The 23,505-nt window shown below is 41.1% G+C and overlaps 2 protein-coding genes across 3 annotated transcripts in view; both read left to right on the top strand.

Moving 5' to 3' along the window:
* Window positions 1-120: 120 nt before the first annotated feature.
* Window positions 121-5,152, top strand: LOC106563500 (calmodulin-1). Its single transcript, XM_014129151.2, has 6 exons — window positions 121-512; window positions 1,810-1,840; window positions 1,939-2,082; window positions 2,252-2,358; window positions 2,595-2,730; window positions 3,805-5,152. The coding sequence occupies exons 1-6, from the start codon at window positions 510-512 to the stop codon at window positions 3,831-3,833; spliced, it is 450 nt and encodes a 149-aa protein (XP_013984626.1). The 5' UTR covers window positions 121-509; the 3' UTR covers window positions 3,834-5,152.
* Window positions 5,153-7,185: 2,033 nt separating this feature from the next.
* The window catches only part of LOC106563498 (pyruvate carboxylase, mitochondrial), a 118,269-nt gene continuing 101,949 nt past the window's right edge, over window positions 7,186-23,505 (top strand). Inside the window, exons 1-8 of one of the 2 annotated variants that reach the window (XM_014129149.2) lie at window positions 7,192-7,489; window positions 7,952-8,031; window positions 13,771-13,912; window positions 14,057-14,241; window positions 14,351-14,516; window positions 14,672-14,817; window positions 14,915-15,032; window positions 15,123-15,274. In XM_014129149.2, coding sequence (XP_013984624.1) covers window positions 13,771-13,912; window positions 14,057-14,241; window positions 14,351-14,516; window positions 14,672-14,817; window positions 14,915-15,032; window positions 15,123-15,274 — 909 coding nt within the window. In that variant the 5' untranslated portion in view covers window positions 7,192-7,489; window positions 7,952-8,031. Of the gene's footprint in view, window positions 7,490-7,951; window positions 8,032-13,770; window positions 13,913-14,056; window positions 14,242-14,350; window positions 14,517-14,671; window positions 14,818-14,914; window positions 15,033-15,122; window positions 15,275-23,505 lie in introns of both variants that reach the window. The other variant, XM_014129148.2, reaches the window with a different exon arrangement.

Consider the following 23,505-nt stretch of genomic DNA (forward strand, 5'->3'; position numbering starts at 1 on the left):
ATGAATTTTTATGCTGTGGTAACTAGTGGAAACACTCCCTGACGCATTGCAGGTGGTTGAAAACCAATCTAGTCCGGTTTACTGGGTCAGCTGATGTGCGCCGTTGACCTCTCTCTCTATATAACGTCCTGGGCTAGTTCATATAAACAAAGACATGAGAGAATTTACATTTCCAAAGAAAAAGGAAATAGAGAATGAGCATTATGTAGTTGGTTTTCAAATACAAAAGTTTTCGACGATTGGATACTTTAAAACGCGACTTTTAAGTGAAGGATAAAATTGAGAATAGTCCACGTTGCAGATAAATCAAAATTGTATATATATATATTCGGTGCGCGGACACCATAGTTGCTAGGGAGTGCAGTGTCCAGTTTAAAATCTAAACCAAAGCGGATTGATACACAATTTGAAGCGGCAAAGGGCGCGTAGGACTGTGGAAAATTTGATTATCATATTTACAAAGTCGTTGTTAGGTACAGTAGATAGTAAGATCAAATCAACATAACGAAATGGTAAGTTCCATTTCCTGTACATTTAAAAAAAATTAAATGCACATTTTGGATTAATATAATTGGCTCTAATACATGTCATTTGTTTAGCCAGGTACAGTACTAGAGCAATCTAACTAGCAAGCTACACTACATGGCTAGCTAGTGTGTTGGCTTGGTTGCTTTCTAACTGGGCGGTTGATTAGCTAGTTAGCGAAGCACAGCAGACTGTTGGTTACTCACAACATTGTGATGATGGCTAACGAGATACAGTAACGTTAATTACATGTATTATCAATGTGGTAGCTAGTTAGATCTGCGTCAATCCAGTCGTTAATAAGGCTAATGTTAGTTGTGTCCGACATACACAGCCAGTTCCGCTACGACGAGGAAACTAACTACTGTAACGTTAGCTAAAGTTAGTATGGCTGTTTGTCGAAAGTATCCACATTGGCTTGGTGTCGTCTTTGTTCCACATTAACATTCGATAGTTTTCCAGGCTAGTTAATTTACCTGTACAGTCGCTAGTTAACTAGTTTTGTGTAGTTAACTATTTTGGCCAGCCAGGTAGTTAACGCTAGCTAGCTGGACCTGAGAGCTGGTCACGTCTAGAAAGTATCTTGCTTTCTTCAAATTAACGTCCAATGTGAATTTTCGTAACAAACTAGGATAATTTATGCACGAGGTTCGGGAAATTTAAAGTAACGGGTTAGGATAATTAGATTAGGGTTAGCTAATGATTTTTTTTAACGTTAATTGTATTATTAAAGCTGGATCGCTTCTAGACATGAACGTAACATCTGGAATTTGTCTGTTAGCATTGTCTATTTAACAGTTGGGTTCCTCAAAATGTTGTCAACTAACGTTAGCTTCTTCAATGTCTTCCGAACTTGGTGAAGCAACGTTACTATATATTGTTCTGGCTAATTTCATTTCCAGTGGGATATCCCCTGATCCAATGTGTTGCTTTCTAGGGCACTGTGCGGTAGCCTGATCAAACATTGGGGCAAATATGGTGCAAGACGGACTCATTTTTAGACAGAACATCACTCGCTAGCACGCTAGCTAGCTAATAATGCGATGTTGCAACTGAAGATGGACGTATAGGTAGCCATGTGTTCTACATTACAAGTAGCTAACGCTCGTTACTTATACTTTTTCCTGTGTAATTTTTATGCAGCCTATGATATTATAATTAACTATTTGGTTAGAATATTGTGGGTGGCATTTGAAAGAAATTAGTTGAAGTTCCTTCAAGTGCAAAAAAGGGGAATCCAAAATCAAAAGGTGTCATTCATGATATTGTTTTTTTTGCTTTCAGGCAGACCAACTGACAGAGGAACAAATTGCCGGTAAGATGGCTGTATTTGCTTAAACATTACCAAGGTGTTTAGATGCTTTAGTCAGCATTATGGATGTGGAGAGTGACCTTCAAAAAATTTTCATTCAGAGTTCAAAGAAGCCTTCTCGCTGTTCGATAAAGATGGAGATGGCACCATCACCACCAAAGAGCTGGGCACAGTGATGCGCTCGCTGGGACAGAACCCCACAGAGGCCGAGCTGCAGGACATGATAAATGAGGTGGATGCTGATGGTGAGAGACTTACAAACACTAGCACAAATGCTCTCCATCTCTCCCCCTCAGATTAACACACAAACGCAGACTATGCACACAATGGAGGGTGTTGATAATGTTCTGATGCAATATCTGATAAAAAAATAAACCACTTGTTCCTGTGACAGCATTTTTCTGTCATCCACAGGAAATGGAACCATTGACTTCCCTGAGTTCCTGACCATGATGGCGAGGAAGATGAAGGACACTGACAGTGAGGAGGAAATCAGAGAAGCTTTCAGAGTCTTCGACAAGGTCAGCTAAACTGAGGAATGGAAGACTTTTCAATAATCTTAACGTGGCAAGTCATAGTAGTGCAAATATTAACCAATGGGTTTCATCACTCCCAATAGCTCTGTCTCAAACCTCTCCAGAGTTTCAAAATGCATAATTATTTGACATTTAATATTCAGAAATTGCTCAGTAATAAGATCTGCATGTTGGTAAACACTGAATTCAAACCAAAAAAAAGAATTGATTTCTTGTTGCAGGATGGTAACGGCTATATCAGTGCTGCAGAGCTGCGTCACGTTATGACAAACCTCGGTGAGAAACTGACAGACGAGGAGGTGGATGAGATGATCCGGGAGGCTGATATCGATGGAGATGGACAGGTCAACTACGAAGGTCAGTTTTCCCGTCTTCTCTCTATCTAGTCTTAACAAACTAGGATCATTTATGCAGGAGGTTCGGTAAATTAAAGTAACAGGTTAGGAGAATTAGATTAGGGTTAGCTAAAATAATTTTTTTAACGTTAATTTTATTATTAAAGCTGCATCGTTTCTAGACATGAACGTAACATCTGGAATTTGTCGGTTAGCATTGTCTATTTAACAGTTGGGTTCCTGTTAACCTGAACAACACTGTATATTAGTCAGACAATTTAATTGTCCATTCACAAGCCAAGAAAAGTACAAAACGAATGCTGTCACCCAATTTAATCCATTCAACAACATGCATTGTAGCTTGCCTTATTTTGTCTTCATAGCAAAAAATAAAGCAGGTTGTTTTAGGTATTAGTGCTGCAGTTAGACCGTTGTTCTCATTCCTCTGTTTGGGCAAGATGGAGTGGCTGAGTCAATTGTTACTGTAAAAGGGAACATTTTATTTTTGACCACCACATCCCCTTTGATCATATCAGTGTTGGTAATCTGTCGGGCCATGCGCATGAAAAGGTAAAACATTGAAGAACGTAATGAATGGCACGCAGCTGCAGAAATGCATTTGATCTTCACATCAAGATATCGAAGTGTCCTCAGCCTTGCTCTCAACCACCACTCGAGGCATGGACAACAGAATACAGCTCTGAAAAATTAAACATGGCATAATACCACACTTATTTGTGATACTAATGAACAGCCCCTTCAAAAACTTGCACATCAATTTGCAGTCTAGATTCTGTTAACTCATGGTTGTGGAGATGGCTCCCAAATATTTGTAATAAAATAAACTTTAAATCACTGTCTCAAATATGGTCAGGCTCAATTCCTGTTGGGTATTGCATTTCTTCCGTGCTTGATATTTTGGAGACACATTAGGCCAAATTTTTGGGTCCCGCTGTTCTTTGGGTTTCTCTTGTGCCGTGTGTCGATCACTTGTCAGCTAAGACACAAGTGGTATCTTATAGAATGGAGAACCATTTGCCAATGTAATGTATGCCTCCTCTGTCCTCCAAATGTTGGTTCTAATCTTGTCTTTCAGAATTTGTGCAGATGATGACGGCAAAATAATACCGTAAACCCAAAAGAACCCTTCACCACAAGACCAAACAGAGGGCAACACACTCACTGTCAACACTCGACTGTCCTTTTATTTTTTGCTTTGCATTTGGTTGCTTTCCCCCTTTGTCCATTTTGCTTGATTCACTCATCTGCATAATCTGTTTTCTTTCATTGTTGCTCTTTTCTTTGACATTTCTTTTTTTTCTCTCAAGTAAAATATTGAACAATTTCTAGCTAAAATGTATATGGGAAGAGAAATGCATGCTGTGTTTCTTTGGGAATATTTTTGTGCTACTCTGCTTGCATTGTTTATTACATGGTCTATTCTCATGCAATTTACGGTTGTAGATATTTGCTATCTTTTAGAAGTGCAAAAGATTAACATGATGGGAGATGACAGGATTTCAACTATAAAATAGACCGTAATGTACTTCCATGTGTGTATGCGCATGTTTTGGTCATTTTTTTAAAATGTTAACAAAATTCATGTTTCTTTGAAATTGTAACACATTTCTATTTAAGCATATACCCAGACTTAAATGCATGCTTACAAACTCATGATTAGTTGGCTGCAAAGTTGAACATTTGGGTATAGCAGACATGGTTGTCCAAGCACTCCCCTGTGCCGTGCTGTATGCATATCTCCGTTATGACCTGATGTTAAACATTTGAAGATTTTCTTATGCTAGAGCAGGGACGTGTTCATTATGCTGTTTCTGTTGCAAAATGTTTTTGATTAAACTGAAAACAGAATAACTTGTGTTTTGGTTATTAAATGTTAATTGGTTTCCCTAATGAATATGCCCCTGGTCTTTCTGTTCAGCACCACCAGTCTTGTTTGAAATGATTTATGCTATTTTAACAATCAAATAATGATTTCATGTAGATTTCACTTATGCGTAAAGATGTAAGGCATTACTATTTTTTTATGGTTATGACATAAGTGGCAATGAACTTCAAACACACTCTGAACAACTTCCCCAAGCAAATGCCACTCACCTTGTAATTGTGGTTTTAAAGGAAACTCTGTACAAGAAAATGCATTTCCCTGTCTATTTTTGAAAATATGTTACCTGTGGAAGGGTGAATACAAGTTGTTTGAGTCTGCTGCTTGTGGTTTTGTACTGAACTTGTGTGTATGTGAAGTCATGGTCTGTTGTCGCTGTCCTATCTGATCATGCCATATTGCATATTTAACTTGACAACCTTTCATGTTGTCATCCATATTTTAGTTTCCCCCTCCCATTCCTCAGTTTACTTTTTTACTGTCCATAAATGTTGTCTTTCTGTTAATGATCTTTGTTAAAAAAAAAAATAATGGAATACTTTGCCAGTTCAGTTGTCATGTTCTTTCCCCTGCCCTTTAAAGTTGTCAGCTGGTTTGGAGGAGAATGAGAGATTATGCATTCCATTGCTAATTAAACTCTTTGACCAGTGTTTCTATACCAAGATTCCTGCCTTTCATTTAAAGTGCATTTAGAAAGTATTCAGACCCCTTGACTTTTGACATTTTGTTACATTACAGCCTTATTCTAAAATGTATTCATGTTTTTCCTCATCGATCTACACAATACCCTATAATGACAAAGCAAAATAGGTTTTCAGATGTATTTTTTACATACGTATTCAGACCCTTTGCTATGAGGCTTGAAATTGAGCTCAGGTGCATCCTGTTTCCATTGATCATCCCTGAGGTGTTTCTACAACTTGACTAGGGTCCACCTTGGTAAATATAATAGATTGGACATGATTTGGAATGGCACACCTGTCTATATAAGGTCCCACAGTTGACAGTGCATGTCAGAGCAAAACCAACCCATGAGGTTGAAGGAATTGTCTGTAGAGCTTCAAGACAGGATTGTGACGAGGGATAGATCTGGGGAAGAGTACCAAAAAATGTCTGCAGCATGGAAGGTCCCCAAGAACACAGTGGCCTCTCTTCCATTCTTAAATGGAAGAAAGTTGGAACCACCAAGACTCTTCCTAGAGCTGGCCGCCGGCCAATCTAAGTAATCAGGGGAGAACGGCCAAGAGCCTGATGGTCACTGACAGAGCTCTCTGTGGAGATGGGAGCACCTTCTAGATGGACAAACATCTCTGCAGCACTCCACAATCAGGCCTTTATGTTAGAGTGGCCAGACAGAAGCCACTCCTCAGTAAAAGGCACATGACCGCCTGCTTGGAGTTTACCAAAAGGTACCTAAAGACTCAAGGGCTATGAGAAACAAGATTCTCTGGTCTGATGAAAATAAGATTGAGCTCTTTGGCCTGAATGCCAAGCGTCACCTCTGGTGGAGACCTGGCACCAGTCCTACGGTGAAGCATGGTGGTGACAGCATCATGCTGTGGGGATGTTTTTCAGTGGCAGGGACTGGGAGACTAGCCAGGATCGAGGGAAAGATGAATGGAGCGATCATTGATGAAAACCTGCTACAGAGCGCTCAGAAACTCAGACTGGGGCGAAGGTTTACCTTCCAGCAGGACAAAGACCCTAAGCACACAGCGAAGTCAACGCAGGAGTTGCTGTGGGACAAGTCTCTGAATTTCCTTGACTTGCCCAGCCAGAGCCTGGACTTGAACCCAATCAAACATCTCTGGAGAGACCTGAAAATAGCTGGGCAGCAGCTCTCACCATCCTACCTGACAGAGCTTGAGAAGATCTGCTGAGAAGAATGGAATAAACTCCCCAAATCAGGTGTGCCAAGCTTGTAGCTTCATACCCAAGAAGACTCAAGGCTGTAATTGCTACAAAAGGTGCTTCAACAAAGTGCTGAGTAAAGAGTGAATGCTTATGTAAATATGGTATTTGCAAAAAAAAATGTAAAAAAAGTGTTTGCTTCGCGATTATGGGGTATTGTGTGAAGATTGATGGGGGAAAAATAATATTTAATCCATTTTAGAATACGGCTGTAATGAAACAATGTACAATACGTGAAGGGGTCTGAGAACTTTCTGAATGCACTGTACATCTTTTTTTAATGTAGAATGAATAACAGCGCAATGTTGTAATTACTCTAAAAATGTCACCATTTGTGTTTCACAGTGCTGTGTGGTATTAGCTGGCTGTTTTATGATAAACCCCTTGCACAATTCCTCTACCCCGTCAACCAATAGCTGAACAGGTGCGTGTGTGTGTATTGATTGACGTTGGGTTTTACGAATAGTACAAACAGTTACAAAACGTTTCGTTTTTCAACTTAAAGGAGAGTTTCTATTGGACAAATTCAGGTAGGTTTCTCCCCGTTTCGTTTCGTTTGCGAAACGTTTTACAACAGAATCAGTGGAAAGAATACACCCCTTGAAACTAAATTGACGTAATGAACAAGCTAACCAATAGCAGGTAGCCAAGGGGTGGGCGAGTCATCTGAATGGGTTTAAATGTCTTATTTCAATAGACAGCAAGCCATTCATTGTAACACCAGACTTTCTTCAGCCATCAAGGAGGACAGTTAGCTAGGGTGCACAGAAAAATCGTAAAAGCCACATGCACTGAGGTAGACCAGCTAGATCAAATTACGCTGATTGAAGAGAAGAGCGCACTGCCAGCGACAGTCAAAAGCGCCACACCAACACCCATGCTAACGTCAGATAGCCACTGAACGTTAGCTGGTAGACTTTAAAGCCTCAGTGATTCACGCGTTCTACTGTAGACTTGAGACCGAAAGGTAAGTTTTTATTTTTGCATTGCAAAGTCTTAGAGAAAAATATATTTTTTTGTTGTTGTTTGTTGCTTATACCGTGGTAGTTGGCCAATATCTATCCATCCATCATACTATGTTTTTACATGCAGGTACAGAGCTGCTAGCTAGTTAACAGTTGGTTGGCTAGCTAGCTAGTTAGCTATGCCAGCTACTGTAGCCCTTTCTGCATGCAAGTTAGTTAGCTGTGAGGTGGCTGTATACTAAGCACCGAGCAATAGTGGACAATGCAGCCGACATCTCCCACAAATGATGGTGACATTTCCACATAGCTAGCCATTTAGAATTATCCGCGACAATGCCCTTTTGGACTCTAGTAAAAACTAGTAATGCACGTATTCGCTATCTTCTGACTGACAAATAATACTCCGAATGGACGTCAAACGTGAGAACATTGATTGAGATTGATTTGTTTGTTCTCTCTATCAGTGAAGAACCTTGACTTTGGTGTTACACCAAGCACTGGTGAATCGGTCAAGAGTTCAGTGGAACAGCAACTGTCTGGACAGGTACAACATGCACATGAATGAATCTGTGGGAATGTCTGGAAAGGTTTCTCTTATAAAATCTAGTTTATAGCATGTAACAATGCGTAACTTTTGGACTCCTTTTGACTCATTCTGATACATAGACCTAGCAGTGTTTTTCAATTATTGTCCTCGGGACCCATGAGGTGTGTAGACAAGTCCGAGGTGCAGGCCAGACCCTTGGCTTGGGTATACAGGACCAGTCTGAAGAATCCTGCGGTGGCATAGCCTTTATTGTGCATTAGTGTCCCAACCATCTATTGTGACATTTCCTTATGGTTTCTACTTTTTTCATATCTTACCAACTGCTGTCCATGCCTAATAAATCAGACTGTGATACCAGCATTCTGGTATACACTTAAGCAATAAGTCCTGAGGGGGTGTGGTATATGGCCAGTATACCAGGGCTAAGAGCTGTTCTTGTGCATAACGCAGAGGGCCTGGATACAGCCTTTGGCCGTGATATATTGGCCATATACCGCAAACCCCCGAGATGCCTTATTGTTATTATAAACTGGTTACCAACGTAATTAGAGCAGTAAAAAAAAAAGTTTGTCATACCTGTGGTATATGGTCTGATGTACCACAGCTTTCAGCCATTCAGGGCTCTAACCACACGGTTTCTAATCTGAAATAAAGCACTGCAAACACTAAGTTTACTTACAAATCAGATTGTTGAACAAAATCACATTTTTACTTACTCTGCCGGTTGTCTGTGCGCTTTGTCTTTATTCGGGTCAAAATTTGAAAAAAATAGCCAAAGGACAGTATTACTTACCCAACTTTATAGTGTGCTGTTACTGCCATTGAAATTTCTATCATCTGGCACATGTGCGAAACCATGTAAATATCTGCAAGACTTCAGTTAGTATGCCTACATGAAGGCTACTTCTGTCTTGTGCACGTAACGTGCCTTAGGTGACAAGTCATAATAGCCACACACAGACACCTGCATTTTGAAGTTGGTTTAATAATACTTTCTTGTGGATAAATTTCCACAGGCAGAAATCAGCTGACAATGGGTAGAGTAAGTTCACATTTTTTTATGTAACTTTTGCAACAGATGGGACATAGGTTTGCATCAATACAAAAATATCTTAGGGACTATAGCTGTCCCTACATTTTCAGTCTGCAACATTGCTAGACTTGGTTTTTGAATGTCATGGTTACCAATGGCATTTAGGCCTAGGTTCAAGTTACCCAGGCTTACAGCTTACTAAACACATCGCTGGGAAAGAGACTGTTCAAATATGGCATGCTCTTTGTGCTAGCCTATTTGTTTTCCACCTGCAGTGTATTTGCATGTACTGTCTTAAGTTTGATTCTGGCTGATCAATCCCTTCAACAGCCTACTTGAGGATTTTAGCAATGAAGTCCTTTATCTACTTTCCCAGAGTCGGATGACCTAGTGGATAACATTTTTATGTCTGTGGTAGTTAGCAACTTCAAACTGCACTTTCCTCATTGCCAAAATCTAGAAGTATCCCTTTAAAAGAGATTTCAACTTTTTTTTAAAATCTATATTTTGGATGTAAATGGCATGTTATAGAAGAGACACTTTTTTTGCGATTTATTTTTCATTTGTTTATTTTAATTTTTTTTTTTAAATTTTAATGTTTTTTTTTTTACTTGAACTTTCAACAAATTTTTGCTTTTTCTGCAGTGCCAGGGTGTGGATAAAACATGCACAAAAACACCTAAATACATCCTTCTAGAAACAGCAATGCTCTCAGTATAGTCATACATCTACAAGACCTGCATGTGAAATTGTCATTCCGAGGGGTATCTGCAATGTTATATTCCATTTTGTGCCATTCGAGTGATTTTAATTTATTTTCCCCCCCTATCCACTTGTGATACTTCTCTGTGTAGCATGAGTACTCAAAAGTATGGCTTGAGTCACACAAAATGGTATTTAACATTGCGGCTGAAGTTAGTAATCACACAATTTTAATGTGTACAACATCTAAAGACCTGCATCACTACTGAGAGCGTTGTAGTTCTAAAATGAGATACTTGGGTGTTTTTGGAGCTTTTATTGTTTTATCCACTCCCTGGCACTGCAAAATGAGAATAGGAAGTCCATTGCTGGTTGGGGTACATTTTTCTAAACAAAAAAAAAAAATTAGTGTGGACTCTTCTATAACATACAATTTACATCCAGAATGCAGATTTGGTTAAAGAAAGTGCACTTTTCATATAGCTGGATCTATGCAACATGTCATAGAACTCCACTCAAGCTTAGATCTTTTGAGGTTTGAAAATGTCTCTTCTGCAAGTATTGCTTAATTGAGCAGGAATTGTTGTTATTGCAGAAATCTGTCCAGCTACCTTGTCAAAGGTAGGCTTCCTGCAATACTTCTTAGGTTAGAGGTCATTCTCCTATTTTTAATGGTAGTCTATGACATGGACTCCTTGTACTACAATTGTGTAGTTACTGTAAAGATTATTGCGGGCAAATCGTGAAGAAAATAAAATGCATTTAACCTACTCACCATGTTTCCAGAATCTAAAATGAATTGTTGATTGGTGTTTGTTGTGAAGAGCATGTCCTATCAGTTCCAGATGAGTTGATAAAGTTGAGGCTTTGTTTCTTCAACACCACTTCCATATCTCATGTATGTTTATAACTGCATGGTGGGGTTGTTTACCCAACAACCTCAACTTGCTACACTTGCACTCTGGTTATATTCAGTGCTATCAACACAAGTAGCCTAGGTCCTGGCTACTGTGTTCCAGAATCTTTAGGATTCAGCCTCTAAATTGAATAAAACTAAACTTGTGTAATGATGGTGTTAAACAGGCTACAACTTTTGTTTTTCTTAGTTGGCTATCAGCCAACTGGTAACCATTTACTATATGCCACATCAGTGTTTGTTGAACTGAGTGTTTTTATGCGTGTTCAGTCATCTGGTTTTAAGACCAATTCATTGCCCCAACATGTTGTAGTATATTGCCTCACCACTCTGGTATGTCTGTGTAGTGGGAAAGACCAGCACAGACACTAAGCCTGTCTACATGTAGACTGTATGGAACATGTCAACCTCCTTGTTCGGCCTGTCGTGGCCCATTTAAGTCATCAGGGTATTGATGGCCATGTTTAGGCCCATGTATTTATGTGAGTGACATATTGGCAATATTTGGATAAGAACAGTGAAATGGTAGTAGTGAAACCTTGGAATGTCACTAGGGCCCTAGGTCTATGCTGTAGGTTGGGTTGTCACAGGGATTGACTTTACATTCTGAAAGGCACTTGCCCATCGGTAAGTTGGGAGTCCTTTTTTTAATTTTTATTATTTATAAAAAATAAAAAAAATTGGTTGCCTGACGATTATGATCACTTGGTCGAAAGTAAATTAGCTATTTACATACAAATGTGCCATATAGCCTGCTTTTCACTTATACATGGGGAAGGAATCGGAAACTGAGAACCAAAATGCTAAGAATTCCAGTAACCACTAAAAATCTCAGAACCAGCTAAACTTGCTTGACCGCCATAAATTGTCTTTCACCTAATACAATAGGATGACCCAGAGCTGATAGATATCTATCTCCGGATGAACCAGAAAGGTCAGGTTTAGGCTACTGGAATTCTTTGCAGTTTAGTTTTCAATTACCTGCCCAAATCGGGCATCCTCAGCGCAAGCTCAACTGCTCAATTTACTTTCCCCAGGCAATAGGGCAACACCTTCAATATCAATCCCTGAAACTCAAAGTTCTCTGTGTAGTATTAACTCATTAGGTAGTCAACTTATTACAGTAGACATCATGTTTTACAATGTGAGGGCTAGGCTACTTCTCTTGTCTGGAAAGAAGACACTAGATGAAAATGGAGAGGCTGTTCAACAAGGACAGTCTGCTGATTGTGAGGTCCTTGGTGCCAGACTTTCTCCAGAGCCCTCATTAAGCCATAAAGCAAACACACCCTGTCAGCCTGAATACAGAACACATTGAAATATGTTTGCAGCTCATTTCTGTAAGGAGGATACTGGGTAGAAATGGTTGACAGGTCAAATTACAGTTGTGAATGTACTAGGCTGTATTACAATAAGCTGCCTTTTAACATGTCTCTCAAATGATTGGACCAGAGGAATGTCGTCAAGAATATCCTGTTTCATTTGCCCCACTTCCATTCATTCAGCCTCAGACTAGCCTCCTTTTCTTTTTTGTGCCCCCTCTGCTCTTTCCTTGTGCTTTATTTTCAAGTCATTTCTATTAATGGGAACATAGTGAAGTCTTTGGTTCATTCACCTGCATTTGAGGATGTTATAAATTAAGGCTGTCACTTGCAGTAATGTACTAGGTTAGGGTTAAAATGGTTAGGGATTTCTTATCAATTGTTTGGTTTTATTCTAATGCCAACATGACAGTGCCATGAGAATTTCATAATAAATGGTATCGTTTGTCCACGTGGCAAAACAAATATTTGTTATCAAGGGAATCTGACATCAAAAGAGCATTCCTGCAAACTGCCTTTTTTTAAATTTTTACCTTTGAACCTGTTATTGCAATGTGCGCTTGGGCAGTATTTTGTTTGGTTTGGGCCAAATCTGTTTCGTTTTCAACGTGCAGTGCATGTACAGCTATAATGAAGTGCCTTTATGATACTGACTTTTACATTTGATGTCTTATATTTGGGATCACAAAGTACTGACCATGATATGGCTTATCAGTCTCTTGCTCCTGCTAATGCAGCAGTGGATGTGCCATTGCTGTTTATGCCTAGCATTTTTACTGTTTGGATTGAGTTCTGGTGTATCAAACCATATCCACCTCTTAGTGTTGATCAGTTAGCCTGTTCATGTGACTACTACTTATACAGATTAGGTATTTCCTTGATCTGTGGAACTGGTGGTCGGCCCATGGAAAACTGAGCTTTGTGTTATGCTGGAGTTACAAGAGGTCACTAATGCTGCTGGTCCTCCGATACAGTCTCATATTGTCACAACAGGCCGACACTCTTCGGATACTCTGAAGGGTTTGGATTGATTTGTGTGGCGTGTTAGAGGCAGTTGGACATTCAACAATTTTCTATTTAGTTCTTGTTACGTTCAAGTTCAAACCTGATTTTAATTTCCCCTTGGCCTTTTCTAATGAATCAAGCATTACCTAATTGATCTCCTCTACAGGTCCTCTGAATTGGAGTGTTTTACTCTTTTCCCATCTGTGTCCCATGGAGCTTCCACCCCTGCTGTGTTCAGTCACTATTTGTTCAGATGGGAAGTGTTTACCAAACTATGTCTTTAAATTCCACTTCCTGTTGTTTTTTTTCACTGACCTCTGGGATGCACATGAATGCCTTGTTTAGTCACTTGGTATGGAGAGTCAGAGTGTACTGTCATAGAGGTTAAAGATGTCCTCCAGCAACTTTATTTTGTATATATTTTTTTATATAACTTTTACTGTTGAAATGTGATATCTCAAGTATAAATGCAGTGAAGTACACACTTAAGGCAAAAAATAAATATTTTTGGCGCGAATGTTTTTAGACAACTGATTTCTACAGGTATCTAGTATTCCCATATTCCTTCCAAGGTAAAGCAAAAGGAAGTGTTAGGCTTATTTTATCTGTTAGTGGTCTGCATCTTATCTCCTTGACAAGTTTGATATTTTTACTGGCTGTTAAGTCAGTCTCCATACTACTGTATCTTGGTCAGGACCTTTGTTGCATCATGCACGGGCTGTCTGTTTACTCCTTAACCACACCCTTCCTCTGTGTAGATGCTGCTGCACGTTGGAGGTATGCGTTCGGCCCTGGGGCTACTGGCTGTCAGGAGGGCATGCTGCCTGTCCCGCTCCACCCACAACTCCCCTCAGACACTGGAATACAAGCCCATCAAAAAGGTCATGGTGGCCAATAGAGGTACAGTAACAATTCTCCCACCCTGGTAATTCTCCCACTAAAACACTGAAATGTCAGCCAAAGTGTTGTAGCTAGTTTCCTCTCACCACATGATTATTGTCCTGAGACTGCATGATCACAGCTGAGTAATCCGACTACTTGTAGGTGAGATTGCCATCCGTGTGTTCCGGGCGTGCACTGAGCTGGGGATCCGGACAGTGGCTGTCTACTCTGAACAAGACACCGGCCAGATGCACAGGCAGAAGGCAGATGAGGCTTACCTCATAGGGAAGGGCCTGCCGCCCGTGGCTGCCTACCTGGACATCCCTGACATCATCAAAGTTGCTAAGGTCAGAGATGTGAATATGTATTTTTGAAACTTTTCTGAACCAACTGTTACTGCACTTTAAGATCACACCTTTATATGTTTTTTCCACATTGTTTTATTATTTTTCTCAGGAAAATGATGTGGATGCAATCCACCCTGGGTATGGCTTCCTGTCTGAGCGATCAGACTTTGCTCAGGCATGTGTCGATGCTGGGGTACGCTTCATTGGCCCTTCCCCTGACGTGGTGCGCAAGATGGGAGACAAGGTGGAGGCTCGATCCATCGCTATCCGTGCAGGTAGGCCGGACACCCACTCACTCACTGTCATGTTCAGGACTGTCTGATGGATGTTTGTTTCATGTTTTAAAATCATTTTTTTCAGCAAAATCATCAAACATAAGCTGACATTGTGTACTGTTAAGCTCATATTGTTCGATTTGTTTTGCTTCCAGGAGTCCCAGTTGTACCAGGGACAGACGGTCCCATCACTTGCCTATCGGAGGCCCAGGAGTTCTCCAACACCTATGGCTTTCCCATTATCTTCAAGGCTGCCTACGGTGGTGGGGGCAGGGGGATGAGGGTGGTCAAAGAGTACGAGGTGAGTAGAAATATCTGTGCCTAAGTAGATGCTCCAGTCTGAGTGTTTTGTCTATGTGCTGGCTGACCTATTGATCCCCGTCGGTGGACGTGTGTAGGAGCTGGAGGAGAACTATCAGCGTGCGTACTCTGAGGCCCTGGCGGCGTTTGGAAACGGTGCTCTGTTCGTGGAGAAGTTCATTGAAAAACCCAGACACATTGAAGTGCAGATCCTGGGTGAGTTTGTTTGCTAGACTGTTTTTGTTGAGTCTTTTAAAAGGGTTGTATACAGTAGATCTAATCACATTGTCATCCCATCTCTCCCAGGTGATAAGTATGGTAATGTTATCCACCTGTATGAGAGGGACTGCTCTATCCAGAGGAGGCACCAGAAGGTGGTAGAGATCGCCCCAGCTGTACAACTGGACCCACACCTCCGGGACAGACTCACCGCTGACTCTGTCAACCTGGCCAGACAGGTACAGGATGCAACACACACACACGCTCGCACACACACTTTATGATACATTCTTTTAATAGGGAGTGTAGAGCTGAAACCTTGTATTCCTTTGTCATTTTTTTAATGTTTAGAGTTTTGGCACTGCTGCCTTTAAAATGGCTGAGCTGTATGCATTTGCAGTTTTGAATGGAATATCAGATGATCATTGTTTGAACTGAGTGGCGTTTTATTGTGCAAAATCACTTCTCAGAGACATGACCCCATAAACATCAAGGATGAAAGTTGAGAAACCCTGAGTTTGTTCGTTCTGGCCTTTTGTTGAAAACTGCTCATAATGAAAAATGTCAATTTTCTTTATTTTTTTGTAGAAAGGCCCTCAAAGCGCAATGTGTTTTATATTTGTTTATAAGCTACTCTGAGCCATTCAAAATGGGTGCTCTCATTGTGTTGTGCTCATATAGGCAATGGAGACGTGTGGGAGGATGAAAACCTGGAAAGGAATATTGCAGTTTAAGAAAGGGATTTAGAGACCGAAAGAGCCATTTCGATTCATAAGTGTCCTACAGGGAAGGAAGAAAGGATCAAAGTAAAGGACTGGAGCCTAATTAAAGCAGTGGAAAGAAATTCCACCTGCAGGCTACCAATTGGCACACTAGATGGCAGCATTCAACAACACAGATGGCCAGAGGAGGCTGCCACTAGTAGTAAACTCCTGAGACTGCCTCTCACTCACAATAAATATCACCTGTAAAGGGGCTTTCACACCATTGCGTTTACTCCCTTAGTTCGTTTGGTTTGAACTGGTGTGAATACTATCCGCACTAAACAATGCACGGTGCTTCGCTCAAAAAGGGTGGTCTCGGTCCGATTCAATTCGTACCGTTGTGCGGTTCGCTGCAGGTGAGATGGCAGTCTGGACCAAACACAGGGGGAAAAACAGTTGCGCAGTATTATTGATTGTTTGACTGAAAGCATTTGATGACCTGCGTGCTGCCTAGTAGATCTCTGAAGCATTCTGAGTAGGCCTATAGCAGCACATTTGAGTGCATGGGGGGTCGGGCTACTATATATAGCCTAGTCAGTTAGGGCAGCTATTGTGCTGTTTCATCCAGCATGTTGGAAGACCAAAGCGAAAGTAATGAAGATTGAGACACGCAAGTGATGTTTCATTATAATCATAGATGTATTTAATGTTAGCAATTTCGTCCTATAAACAGATGACTTGCATAGACACGTGGTTTTTTTTAGGCATGTTAGTTTGTTTGACTTATGACAATGTGAAACAACCAGACAAATTGGGGGGGGGGTTATACAATGGAACAAATGATCAAACTCTGATTTGAACTATAGCTCAGCACTGTGCTAAAATATCCTAACACATAATTGAAGAATTTCCTGATTGCAATCAAGCTGACTTTTGTTTTCTTGAGGTGGAAGCAATTACTTTGATCTGAAAACAGTTACTGGTGTTAGTGGCATCCCACCGATTTCCCATCCTGTGTGAGATAAGCTATTAGACGTTGTGTACACTATCTGGTGTGCCTGTCATGTGCACCCTTGAGCTAGCTGTATTTTGCATGTGCTTGTATTACCTTTTTTGCTGTCTGTTTTCGGGATGGCAGGGGGTGGGACGAGTTTGATATGTTTGAGGGAGAGAAGAAAGACCTGTGTGCATGTGGCCTTCAATTTGGGAACGGCCACTGTTGAACTGCGTGAACTCGTCCATCCAGCCTGGTACCCAGACATACACTACAGTGACCAGTCTCCCACACCATCTGCTCTGTCAATAGTTTAACAGAATGGAAAATATTACTACACTAGCATTGGTCTCTGTGAGGGAGAGAAAGAAATTGGGTGTGAGTGAGGGACAGAATTCCTCTCCATCTGTTCAATCATATGGCAGTGAGGAATGAAGAGGCGTGGCGACGAGAACATTTGGCTATGCATGCACTTCTAGAAACCTGCTCTCCTAACGAAAACAAAACCCTGCCGGTGGTGGTTCACTAAGACTCCTCCCACATGAGCACATTGCTTGAATATCAGATGTGAAGTCCTTCAGCATGCGTTTCCACAAGGGTCCAGCTTGTCATGTCAAAGAGGTGTTCAAATTTTCCATTAGAAATAGTTTGGTCTTATCTATAAGTGAATTGTACATTTTAATGCTCAATGATTCTCCTGTTGTATAATCCTATGATTATCTATGGATATCCCACATCTGAGAAGTCCATGCCTTATCTGAGGAGGATGTTCACCCATATACCTTTTTATATAGCACCTTCCCCAGACCCGAGTACATTTTATGGTCACTTTGATCTGTCATTTAAAGCTTTAATCATCTGCGGTTATTTTAGGAAACTTGATTACAACTTCATTAAGAGGGTGTTCCAGCCCTTTATCTCAGGAGTAAGCTGTGGACCAAAATATCAGTGTGAAACATGCTTTGGGTAGACTTAGTTAGGATTTGAGATATGAAATGGATTTATTTTCTCTAGAATACTAGGGTAATAAATTCCTCCAATGATACATTAGAATATTGATACACGTGCTTGTCAAGGCGTGGTTATAGCGATCACTCTTGTATCTGAATTGAACATCCAGTGTACACTGGGTGTGCAAAACATTATGAAAACACCTGCTCTTTCCATAAGACTGACCAGGTGAGAGCTATGATCCCTTATTGACGGGTTAAAGAAGGATTTTTATGCAGTAACAAATCAACATTTTGATGTGATTGTGGGCTGATGGTTGGTGGATAAGTGTTTTTACTCCCAACCCAGAAATGGTTGTTATTCAATTACAAAGTTGCCACCGGGAGTTTTGATAAGGTCAGAAAATAAAACTTGAATAACTGAAATTGCTAATGAAAAGACATCTCTGTCAAAACTAGTTTGTGTAATATATTTTTGTCTGGTTTCCATGGTGACCGCTCTACCCAGAGCCTCTTAAGAACATGTAGGGGTGTGGTCACAGCCTTGATACGGTCTCCTACTTTCATTCTTTTCTCTTCTAGCCCACATGCTCATTTAATTCATTTTACACCCCCAGTACAAATGCACTCTCTCCAACTGAAAGCCTTGTATCTTTGTTCTCAACTCAGCCAGCATTGACATATTAAACACAGCAGATTGCCTTAGTTTCTGAATTGTTGTGCTTGCATGTACAGTACCTGTCATTGGTGATGGAAGCCAAGTGTTCCTATCTGCCGGCGTCTACCACGCCCCATCGGTCTCGTCCACGCTCCAGGGTCTCGTTCCCCCCCCTGGTCTCGTCCCCTCTCCTCCAGAAACAGAAGGAACAGCAAACAGATCCCAGTTCCTTCATTTGAATAAAATAATGTATTTTATCAAACAAAACTATGCTACATTTTATCTCTGGGACCCTCAGGATGACCAATCAGAGCAAGATTACTGAATGTAAGTACATTATTTACCTTCAGAGGTGAATGTATCAAACCAAGTGGTATGATACATTTTGTTTGTTGTGCACTCACCTCAAACAATAGCATGGTATTTTTTCACAAATGGCTACTGAAAATTGGACGGTGCAGTTAAATTCTTGTTAATCTAAACGTTCTGCACATGTAAGACATGTCTTTGTCCTGGGAAGTTGATGTTACTTACGTCATTTCTAGTCACGTTAGCGCATGTTAGTAACAGCCGTCCCGGTATAGGGACACCGATCCCGTAGAGCAGGTATTCCCAAACTGGGTTTTGTGCAATGCCATCAGGGGTACGCCAAATAAAAATGTGATTCACATAAAAAAATATTTCTGAAGAGGCAACTCTGGGATGCTCGCGTTCTAGTCAGTGTCTGTTCTTTTGCCCATCTTAATCTTTTCTTTTTATTGGCCAGGCTGAGATATGGCTTTTTCTTTGCAACTCTGCCTAGAAGGCCAGCGTCCCGGAGTTGCCTCTTCACTGTTGACGTTGAGACTGGTGTTTTGCGGGTACTATTTAACGAAGCTGCCATTTGAGGACTTGTGAGGGGTCTGTTTCTCAAACTAGGCACTAATGTACTTGTCCTCTTGCTCAGTTGTGCACCGGGGCCTCCCACTCCTCTTTCTATTCTGGTTAGAGCCAGTTTGCGCTGTTCTGTGAAGGGAGTAGTACAGAACTTTGTACGAGATCATCAGTTTCTTGGCAATTTCTCGCATGGAATAGCCGTCCGTTTTTCATAACAAGAATGGACTGACGCGTTTCAGAAGAAAGTTATTTGTTTCTGGGCCATTTTGAGCCTCTAATCGAACCCACAAATGCTGATGCTCCAGATATTCAACTAGTCTAAAGAAGGCCAGTTGTATTTCTTCAATCAGGACAAATGTTTTCAGCTGTGCAAACATAATTGCAAAAGGGTTTACTAATTATCAATTAGCCTTTTATAATGATAAACTTTGATTTGCTAACACAACGTGCTATTGGAACACAGGCGTGATGGTTGCTGATAATGGGCGTCTGTAGATGAACCATAACACATCTGCCGTTTCCATCTACAATAGTCATTTACAACATTAACAATGTCTACACTATATTTATGATCAATTTGATATTTTAATGGACAAATGTTCTTTTTTTTCAAAAGCAAGGGCATTTCTAAGTGACCCCAAACATTTGAACGGTAGTGTATATTGCGAGTTGTGCCTTTCCTCAGCCACAGTGTGTTTATGTGCTAAAGTACTATCTCATAACTCAATGAAACCTTATCTCTTACGCAGACATTTAGAAGGAAAACAATCAGAAAAATAAGCAACTGGAGTTTTTTCATTGAGAATTAAGATGACTTTTGAGTAGTAGGGCATGTATAACAGCAACCATTTTAATATGGAGGGGCTAGAAGCATCTTATATGGTGAGTGGCTAGGACAGGCAAGCCCCATACTATTGTGGAGGACTTAATTCCTTCCTGCTGCCGTGGATATGGCTGGGACAATGCTGGGGGAAAAGGCCAATAAAACTATACAGACGACGCCTTCATCAAACAACACGTTCATGTTCAGGTCCACAGACGATGCAATCGCCTGCACACGGCCTTATCCCATCTGGACAAGAGGAATACCTATGTAAGAATGCTTTTCATTGACTACAGCTCAGCATTCAATTATGAGCTTAGTACCCTTCAAGCTCATCAAGCTGGAGGCCCTGGGTCTCAACCCCGCCCTGTGCAATTGGGTCCTAGACTTTCTGACGGCCGCCCCCAGGTGGTGAAGGTAGGAAACATCTCCACTTCGCTGACCCTCAACACGGGCCCCACAAGGGTGCGTGCTCAGCCCCCTCCTGTACTCCCTGTTCACCCACGACTGCGTGGCCATGCACGCCTCCAACTCAATCAAGTTTGCAGACGACACAACAGTAGTTTGCTTGATTACCAACAACAAGACGGCCTACAGGGAGGAGGTGAGGACCCTCGGAGTGTGGTGTCAGGAAAACAACCTCTCACTCAACGTCAACAAAACAAAGGAGATGATCGTGGACTTCAGGAAACAGCAGAGGGAGCACCCCCCTATCCACATCGACGGGACCGCAGTGAAGAAGGTAGACTTTTTTTTTTATTTTTTATTTTTAAATTCCTCTGCGTACACATCAGACAAACTGAAATGGTCCACACATGTAGACAGTGTGGTGAATGTGCAACAGCGCCTCTTCAACCTCAGGCGGCTGACGAAATGTGTCTTGTCACCCAAAACCCTGACAAACTTTTAGATGCACAATCGAGAGCAGCCTGTCAGGCTATATCACAGCCTGGTACGGCAACTGCACTGTCCTCAACCGCAAGGCTCTCCAGAGGGTGGTCTGCACAATGCATCACTGGGGGCAAACTACCTGCCCTCCATGACACCTACACCACCCGCTGTCACAGGAAGGCCAAGAAGATCATCAAGGACAACAACCACCGAGACACGGCCTGTTCACCCCGCTACCATCCAGAAGGTGAGGTCAGTACAGGTGCATCAAAGCTGGGACTGAGAGACTGAAAAACAGCTTCTATCTCAAGGCCATCAGACTGCTAAACAGCCATCACTACCTCAGAGGCTCACTGGCCAATTTAATAAAGGGATCACTAGTCACTTTAAACAATGCCACTTTAATAATGTTTACGTGTCTTTCATTACTCGTGTATGTGTATATACTGTTTTATACTATCTATTGCACCTTGCCTATGCCGCTCATCCATATATTTATATGTACATATTTTCATTCACCTTTAGATTTGTGTGTATTCGGTAGTTATTGTTAGATTACTTGTTAGATATTACTGCAGTGTCGGAACTGGAAGCACAAGCATTTCACTACACTCGCATTATCTGCTAACCATGTGTATGTGACCAATAATATGATGTTTTGAAACAATTACTGCTTCACATACAAGCCAGTGAATTCTATGCATTACAGCTGGAGGAATCAACAGACTTGGCGGGCCTGGCACAGCTCCTGGTATATGTTCTTTGTTTTTGGAGGGTCAATTAAGGAAGACATCCTCTTCTGGAAACCAGGACAACAGGAGAGGATCTTTTTAAAGTACTGGACAACTTTGTGACATCAAATGGACTTTGGTGGTCAAGATGTGTTGGTATCTGTACTGATGGTGCAACAGCCATGATAGGGAGACATATTGGAGTGGTAATGCGCGTGCAATCAGTTGCTCCCGATGCCACTTGGGTACGCTGCAACATCCACCGAGAGACTCTTGCTGCCAAGGGAATGCCTGACAGCTTGAAATACATTTTGGACACTACAGTGAAAATGGTTCATTTTGTTAAAGCAAGGCCCCTGAATTCTCGTATTTTCTGCACTATGCAATGATATGGGCATCGACCATGTAAAGCTTTTACAACATACAGCACTGGTTATGAAGGGGCAAAATATTGACGCTTTTTTGAATTGAGACAAGCCTTTACTGAGCATCATTTTCACCTGTCTGTCCGCTTGATGACGAGTTTCTCACACAACGGGCCGGTCTGGGTGATGTTTTCCTCGCCTGAATGAGCTGAATCTAGGATTACAAGAACTCTCCGCAACTAGATTCAATGTGTGGGACAAAATTGAGGCTATGATTTAATAAGTTGGAGCTCTTCTCTGTCTGCATTAACAAGTACAATATTCAGGTCTTTCCATCATTGTCCTTAAGCTTGAGTTCATTTGTACACAAATCATACAATATGTGATATAGCAATGCACCTGAGTGAGTTGGGTGCGCAATTACGCAGGTACTTTCCCGAAATGTATGACATAAACAACTGGAGTCGTTATCCCTTTCATGCCCTGCCTCCAGTCCTGTTACCGATATCTGAACGAGAGCCTCTTCGAAATTGCAACAAGAGGTTATGTGAAAATTGAATTTAATCAGAAGCCACTGCCAGATTTCTGGATTGGGCTGCGCTCAGAGTATCCTGCCTTGGCAAATCACGCTGTTAAGGCAATGATTCCCTTTGCAACCACGTATCTACGTGAGAGTGGATTCTCGGCCCTCACTAGCATGAACTAAATACAGGCACAGACTGTGTGGAAAATGATTTGAGACTCTCCAATACAACCCAACATTGCAGAGTTGTGCATCCTTTCAAACACACCTTTCTCATTAAACTGAGTTGTTCACAATTTTCGATGAACAAGTAAAGATGGTTAAATAAAGAGCAAAATTATTTATTTGTGCCTATAAGAGCCCTTTGTCACAACCCGGCTCGTGGGAAGTGACAAATTCACACTGTGGCGCAGGCTTACAATGATGGCAAAAAAACATTTGAGAGTGCGCTGACCCTGGTGCTGGAGGGGATATGCAGCTGGAGGTTGAATGTTTTGAAGGGGTACAGGACTATAAAAAGTTTGGGAACCACTGCCATAGAGGATGAGGATAAGTATACAAACAAAGCCCATAATGGAATGCAGCCTGTTCTATGCAAATGTGAGAAAATCAATTTTTTTTTTTGGGGGGGGTAATATATGGGTGCAAGCAGCTCTCCCCCTGGCTGGGGTTGTAATTGGATTGAAATAACTGATGCTATTTGCTGTGGCACTCCATTTAAAAGAACAGTTTTATTGCCAAACATTGTTTGTAATAAAGTTTTCATACCCCTTATTCCATATTTTGCTCTTACATTTTTTTTTTCTCACACATCTACACAATACCCCATAATGACAAAGTGAAATGTTTTAATTTATTGAACATTACATATAGAAACATATAATTTACATGGTGTTTCACATCCCTGAGTCAAATGTTAGAATCTACTTTTGCAACGATTACAGCTTTAAGGCTT

This window comes from Salmo salar, chromosome ssa11, assembly GCF_905237065.1.
Source record: "Salmo salar chromosome ssa11, Ssal_v3.1, whole genome shotgun sequence".
Lineage (NCBI taxonomy): Eukaryota > Metazoa > Chordata > Actinopteri > Salmoniformes > Salmonidae > Salmo > Salmo salar.

Excerpts from the sequence above, each read along its gene's own strand:
- LOC106563500 (XM_014129151.2), top strand. Across the intron at positions 1,841-1,938 it reads GACAGAGGAACAAATTGCCG|AGTTCAAAGAAGCCTTCTCG; the intron begins GTAAGATGGCTG and ends ATTTTCATTCAG. Across the intron at positions 2,359-2,594 it reads CTTTCAGAGTCTTCGACAAG|GATGGTAACGGCTATATCAG; the intron begins GTCAGCTAAACT and ends TTCTTGTTGCAG.